The sequence below is a fragment of the Lethenteron reissneri genome, chromosome 62, assembly GCF_015708825.2.
Source record: "Lethenteron reissneri isolate LAM-NWPU_2019-01 chromosome 62, ASM1570882v1, whole genome shotgun sequence".
NCBI classification, from domain to species: Eukaryota; Metazoa; Chordata; class Hyperoartia; order Petromyzontiformes; family Petromyzontidae; genus Lethenteron; species Lethenteron reissneri.
The window spans coordinates 2,122,924-2,130,423 of NC_083840.1; the positions used below are offsets into that span (position 1 = coordinate 2,122,924).

Here is a 7,500-nt window from a genome sequence, read left to right on the forward strand (position 1 = left end):
TAGCCAACCGATAGCTCCCAGCTGCCGTGTGTTGTATATATTTTTGGAAAAAGGGGCATATACACAACACGTGGTAACACCACAGTCGGTCGGAGTGTTGCGTGCGGTGCGGTAAAGTGTCTGCTACCTGCCTGCTGCTGCACGTGGAAGAGTAGACCAAGGACAGCTCCCTACCGCTGTGCCGTAGGGGAGAGGACCATCTTCGGCACCACGGCGGAGACGGTGCCAAGTGGTGGTGGCGGCGGTGGTGGCGGTGGTGGTGGCTGTGGTGGTGGCGGTGATGGCGGTGGTGGTGATGGCGGTGGTGGTGATGGCGGTGGTGGTGGCGGTGGTGACGGTGAGAAGCCGGCACGACTGCCAGGACTGAGCAGGGACGGGTCGCTCGAGAGTAACGAGGTGATCACTCCACAACACCCCCCCAGCCCCCACCACAACACCCCCCCAGCACCCCCACACCACCCCCCACCACACCACCCCCCACCACACCACCACACCACCACGCCAGTGCACGCCACACCACCACGCCGGCCTGTATATGACCCACCGATATGCTCGCGTGGGTGGGTGAGGTGAGTGAGTGAGCAGGTGGGTGGGGGTGATGATTGGGTGAGCGAGCGGGTGGGCGCCTCCACCAATTAAACTTGCCGCGTTGGTAGCGCAGCTCCGCTCCCAACCACCACCACCACCACCGCACCATCGATACCACCATCACCACCGCACCACCACTGCACCACCACCGCACCACCACCACCACACCACCACCGCACCGCACCACCACCACCACCACCACCACCGCTACCGCACCACCACCGCCACTACCGCACCTCCACCGCCACGCACGCCGGGCCCTGCGCCTGGCCTCAGCCCTTCCTCTGACCCCCCCCCCCGCTCATTGCTGGCTCGCCTCGCTCTGTGCCCCCCCCTCCTGGCCCATCACTCGCTCGCCTCGCGCTGCCTCCGCTCCCCGGCCCCAGGACTCGGACAGCGGCACGGCCCAGCGGCGGCCTCTGGAGCACCACAGGAAGATCATCGGCGTCGTCACCGGCACCGCCGGGAGACCCGCCAGGCCAGCCGGCAAGCTCGCCGCCACCGCCACCGCCGCTGTAGCCCCTGTAGCCCCTGTAGTCCCTGTAGTCCCTGTAGCCCCTGTAACGGCGGCGGCGGCGGCGGCAGCAGCACCCGGCCAGGACGCCGTAGGGGACGGGCCGCCCGGAACGGCGGCAGGGACAAGCGCGGCGGCAAGAGGGCCGGGCCCGAAGGTGGGCGAGTGTGTGGCGTGTGGGCGAGTGTGTGGCGTGTGGCGAGTGGTCGTCACCGTTAAGCGGTCTGCTAACCGCACGCATGGTTAGTGAGGAAGTTTGTGCGGCCTGTGATTGATTGTTATTGACCAACACCACCACAAAACCGGGTCCTGGGCCTCCTCTAGGTCGACTCGGCCTCAAATGAGTACCTGGTGCGGTGTGTGGTAAACTTCGCCGCTGGGGAGACAAAGGCAGCCGGGCGTGGTGCTGGCCACCCACCCCCTCGTGTGCCATAGTGCCGGCCTTCATAGGTGCTACTCGCTAACAGCACTTGCCCCACCAGTCTGTTAAGGCTACACGGGGGGGCGGGATCCTTGATCTTTGGTAGTGGCTGTTATCTGGAATCGAACTACTGCTACTGCTGCTGATACTACTGCTGCTGCTACTACTGCTGCTACTACTACTGCTACTATTACTGCTGCTATTACTGCTGCTACTACTGCTGCTACTACTACTACTGCTGCTACTACTACTACTGCTGCTACTACTGCTGCTACTACTGCTGCTACTACTACTACTGCTGATACTACTACTACTGCTGCGACTACTACTGTTGCGTGGTAGAAAAGGACGCTGAAGCCGGTCGTGTAGGGGCTGACGCCAAACATTTATTTAGGGCTTACGCCTCACTCGGGGGAAGCGGTTAACACAAGGGTTATTAACTAATCTCCCCAGGGGAAGGGTACTGGGAGTTCCCTACACCCCACCAGGCTATCGGGCTCTTCCCACAGCGCTGACCGAGGTTTCATCCAACTCGGCCAGCCGGGTAAAGTAGCCCCCCTTTAGCCTGGCTCTCTACCCTCTATCCCGGAGCCCCCTACTCCCCTAACACTCACTCCTCTGACTCTCGGCGAAGACCCCGTCCACGTCACGGGTCTCCCCTCAAATACCTCGGGGGGCACGACGTCACTTTACCCTGACGGCATTCCCCCGAGGCGAGTGTGACCTGACGTCAGCACTCCACTCCTCAACATCACCCCCCCCCCCCCCCCCGTAAAAAAAACTCAGCCGACCCGGCTGCAACCCCCCCCTATGAGCGGCCCTGATGACGACCGACGCTCGTGACCCCAAAACGCGAACCCCGACCAGCTGCTAGAAGAACAGAACATTGGGGCAAGCCGGTGCAACACAAGGCTGGGCGTAGCCACCACCCGGCACGGCGAGTGGCGACGAGCGGGATGACCGCGGACGGTTCTGCCGTCCATCTGCGTATGCGCCTGCCGCTGGGCCGTCCCCGCACTCGGCGTCGGCCCATGGAGGTGGCGGGCCAGATGGTCCGTGGCCAGGGCCAGGCGCCGTTGGTGATTTCTTCGGCGGCGGCGCAACAGGCGCCTCCAACAGCGGCCCACCGCTCCCTGCGGCGTCCATCCCGGTAACCGGCGGTGGTCCGGACGGAGACTGGGCCTCCACAAGGACCTCCCCCGGCCGGTCCGCAGCCGGCGGCATCAACGGCGGTAGCTCTGGGGGCGCACAGGAGGGCAAGTTAACGGTGACATCCCCCCGACCCCCAGGACCCGGCCCGTCGGACGCGTCCACCGCCGACTGTCCCGGAATTGGTGATGAATCAAGGAAGGCGGGCGGAACGACCCGCTTGAGCCACGACGGGTGCAGCGGTCCAGTGGCGCCGGCCCAACCGGATCCGGACACATCGAGGCCGGCGGACACCAGCCACCTCAACGGGGCCCTGCCATGGCCGATGTAATTTAGGGGAGGTGCCCACTGGCACCTGAGGACAGTGCAGCCACGCCAACTGCCCCGCCTCCCATGGTCGACCCCTCGCCTGATGTTTAGGCAAGCGCTCCGCGGCCGCCTGTTGGCTGGCCGAGTTCTCCAAGGCCGCTTGACGTGCTTCGCACAGGCGATCAAGCGCAACCTTCATTCGAAGGGGAATGGAGGAACCCCTCTTGCCTGCCCCGGGGTCCAGTTGGACCAACACTGGGGGCTCGGGTTCTCTCCCATACATAAGGTAAAAGGGGGAGAACCCCGTCGAGGCATGTGGGGCCATCCTGTACGTGGCCAGTACCCCCGGGATGAACAGGTCCCAGTCCGATTGGGACGTGCTCACGTGATGGCACAACATGGATGTGAGTGTGCGGTTCAAACGTTCTACCATCCCGTCGGACTGGGGATGGTAGGGCGAGGTGCGGACCTTCTTCGTCCCACGGAGGTCACAGACCTCCTTGAGTAATCGTGAAGAAAAATTCTGCCCTTGATCGGTTAAGAGTCGTTCTGGCGCCCCCTTATCGAGATCATACCCTTGTACAAATGCCTCTGTGATGGACGAGGCTGATTGGTCCACCAGGGGCCACGCCATGGGCCAACGTGTGAGGTATTCCACCCCCACCAAGGGGTATTTGTGTCCCCGTTGGGATGCAGGGAAGGGCCCTAAGATATCGAGCGCCACGAGCTCATTCACACGAGAAACCCGGATGGACTGCAGCGGGGCCCGATCCTGACCAACTGGGGCCTTCCTCCGCGCACAGTCGTGGCAACCCTTAAAAATGATCGCCACATCATCCTCCACATCCGGCCAATAGTAGTCCCGCTTAAGGGTCAACAGGGTCTTGTGGTAGTCGAGGTGCATAAGTTTCTCGTGAATGGCCCGCGTCAACTTACCTCGCAAGCCAATGGGCACCACCACGCAATACCGTTCCAACTGGGCATCCCAATGCATGAGGAGGCCGTCATGAATGGCGATCTCCGGGGCAGCCGACGGAGCCGAGCTCCGGGCCATAGTCCCAACACGGCGTCGCAGCCTCAGCAGAGAGGAATCCTCCATCTGCATCTGGGCCCATACCTCCCGGGGGAGCCCCGGGCCAAAATCCACAGGCAACGCCACCCCCGGCGCGGGCGCCGCTTCGGCCGATGCGAACAACTGGGCCGTGGTATCCGCTGGGGCCTTACAGCGGCTGTAACCCAGGGTGCAGGTGCACTTGCCCTCCGGGGGCCGCCTGGAAAGGCCATCCGCATTCCCATGCAGAGTCCCCTTCCTGTGGATGACATCGAAGGGGTACTCCTGGAGCACCTCGAGCCAGCGGGACAGCTGACCCGAGGGCTGGTCAATTCGGAGGGAATATTGCAGGGCTGCATGGTCGGTCCGGACGGTGAACCGGTGACCATACAGATATGGCCTGTACAATTGGACGAAGAAGACAATGGCCAGCAACTCTCTCCTGGTCACACAGTACCGCTGCTCAGTGGGGGACAAAATGCGGCTACCATAAGCCACCACCCATTCCACCCTGTCGACAACTTGAGCCAGGACAGCCCCGATGCCCGTGTCGCTGGCGTCGGTGTCGAGGAGGAATGGCCGGGAGAAATCCGGGTACCCCAGAGGCGGCGCGTCCGCCAAGGCCGTACGAAGCGCCGCAAAAGCGGCCTCCTCCTTTTCTCCCCAGCGAAATGTCTGTCCTTTGGCAGAGAGTGCGTGCGGCGGCTTCGCAATGGTCGCAAAAAATCCCGGACGAACCGGCGATAGAACGATGCGAAGCTCATAAAGCTTCGCACCTCAGCGACATATGTAGGAGTCGGCCACATCCGGACACAAGCAGTCTTTTCCGGATCCGTGGCCACACCTGACGCACTCACAATGTGGCCCAAATACTTCACCAATGGTTGCAGCAGATGGCATTTCTGGGGTTTGAATTTCAAGCCCGCGGCGCTCACTTTGACGAACACGGCCTCCAACCGCAGCAAGTGTTCGTCAAACGTACCACCAAAAACTATGATGTCGTCCAAGTAAATTAAGCAAGACTCCCACTGCAGCCCTGCCAGGACCAATTCCATGAGGCGCTGAAAGGTGGCCGGGGCCGAATGAAGACCCATCGGAAGCCGATTGAATTGAAACAGCCCTTGGGGTGTGCGGAACGCGGTCTTGGGTTTGGAGGACTCATCCAGTGGAAACTGCCAGAAGCCCGAAAGCAAATTGATGGTCGAAAAGAACCGCGCACCCGAGAGGGCGTCGAGGGAATCGTCCATGCGAGGTAAAGGGTACGCATCGGCCACCGAAACCTTGTTTAACTTACGGAAGTCGACGCAGAATCGGAGACTCCCGTCCCGTTTCTTGACTAGCACGATGGGGGCTCCCCAGGGGCTAGTGGAAAGGGAGATAATGTCCGCCGCCAACATGTCATCAACTGCGGAGCGGACATGATCTTTTTCCTCTGGGCTAAAGCGGTGTGAATTCAGCCAAATAGGGGCAGAGTTGCCCGTGTCAATATGGTATTCAAGAAGAGTGGTACGTTCCAAATCGAATTTACCCTGGCTGAACACATCGGCGAACCTGACAACGAGGTCGCGGAGCCGCTGCCGCTCCTGGGAGGACAACGAGGTGTTTTTGGTGCACAACGCATCAATCCACGATGCGTCGGGCCTCCCCGCGGGCAGCACAGCCGCTACCACCCCTCCCGGCGACCACTGGACGTCGGGAGGAGGGCCTGGGGTGGTATGAGCCAACACCGCACCAACAGGGACAGCGATCGGCGTGGGCCCCGAATTTAGGACCTGCAAAAAAAGATCTTGGCCCGCCGCCACTGCAGTGAAATCGCCCACCAGCCGGTCGAACCTTTAAAAATAATTGGAGGGAGACAGGAGGATACCTGTCTCCGGGGACTCCAACATCAGCGGGCTGCGCAGCCTCAGGGGAAGTAGGATCTGTGACCCGGGTGGGACCGTCACGGATTTTGTGGTCAGCGCACGAACACTAGCGGCCAAGGGAGCCACCACAGAGGAAAACTGTAGGAAATGCAGTCGGTTCCCCGACGGCATTTCAACACACCCCTGGTCGACCAGGATCCGGACGGGCATTCTGGCCAAAAAATCCGTGCCCAATAGACACGACATCGCCAAAGCCTTGGAGACCAACACGGGTCCCCGCAACGCGATCTCCCCGATCGCCACAGATGCAATAACATGGCCCAAAATACCCAGGCTGCTACTGTTTGCAGCCACGCACACCCCCCGAACCGGCCGCAACGGCCCCACACTGCGCGGGAGTGATCGAAAAATGGCCTCGGACACCATGGTGGCGGACACCCCCGTATCCACCAGGATCCGTACCTCAACCCCCTGCACGCACCCCAGCACGGCCGAGGAGCCGGCAGCAGCGGCCACCATGCTATGCGCGAGGGCCCGCCACTGGCGAGTCCGTCTGGGCCAGCCAGTCGTCGACCGCACTCCCACGACTCCCGAGTCGGACCCCCAGAGATGGGCCCGTGAAGATGGACCCTAACCCCGTGAGATGCCTGAGGTGAAGGGAGCGGCCGTGCGATGGATGCGTCGTGACTTGCCTGGTGCCCGGGAGGTACCACCGCTGGAGGGACGTCTGCGGGAGGAGAGGCCTTGGTGTAGGCCCCGGGAGCGTTGTTGCACCCTCTCTCGAAGTGGCCCAGCTGGCCACAACGGAAGCAAGTGACCCGCCCCCGGCCTTGCGAACGGTAAGGAGCCGCTCGCCCCGCCCCGCCCCTGTTCGGCGAGCAGATCCGCCGACCCCGCGGCGATCGTAGGTCGCCGCCGCCGCGAAAGCCTCTTCCTCCCGGCCCGCCACCACATCCGCTGGTGCTGGAGCACCCACGCACGCCGCCATCACCCGGGGATGCCGCAGCGCCAGTTGAACTTGAATGTTCTGGGCGACGGCCAACGATATAATCTCGGACTCTGCTGCGATGGACAGACTGACTCCTAACTCCGCCGCGAGATCCAGCAGCCTGTCCATTTCCAGAGAGTCCATCGCAGCCCTCTCCACGTCTGGGTATGCGGCCTGAGCCAGCGCAAGGAGGGAGCAGCGAAAAGCGAGAGGCGACTCCCCCTCCTCCCGCCGGCGCGCCGCGAACTTGAGTCGCGCCGCAGATGGTGGCTCATAGACCGCAGCCATGCGAGCAAGGGCGGACCCCAGCGTAGACTTTAGCGCTGGAGAAATGCCTGAATAGGTGTGCAAGGCCCTAGCGTCGAAGCATGTGGGCAGCGCTAACAGGGCCTCCTCCTCCGGCCAGTGCACCGACTGGTAGGCCACCACGAAGCGGGCCTGGAAGTCCGCCCAGTCCCCACCCGTAGCCACAAACGGCTCGACAGGGGGCAGCCGACGCAGGTGAGCCGACCCCCCCCCCCCCAACGCACACCCACCTGCAGCGGCGGTCGCCGGTGCCAACTCGGCCGCAGCCCCCTCGCCCGAACGTGGAGCCCCGGCGGCCCCGGCAGGCAG

The 7,500-nt window shown here is 62.8% G+C and overlaps 1 protein-coding gene across 1 annotated transcript in view; it reads left to right on the forward strand.

Moving 5' to 3' along the window:
- Window positions 1-7,500, forward strand: part of ANKS3 (ankyrin repeat and sterile alpha motif domain containing 3) — a 40,804-nt gene that overhangs the window by 30,003 nt on the left and 3,301 nt on the right. The window contains exons 2-3 of the mRNA XM_061576940.1: window positions 188-396; window positions 975-1,259. Coding sequence (XP_061432924.1) covers window positions 188-396; window positions 975-1,259 — 494 coding nt within the window. The remainder of the gene's footprint in view (window positions 1-187; window positions 397-974; window positions 1,260-7,500) is intronic.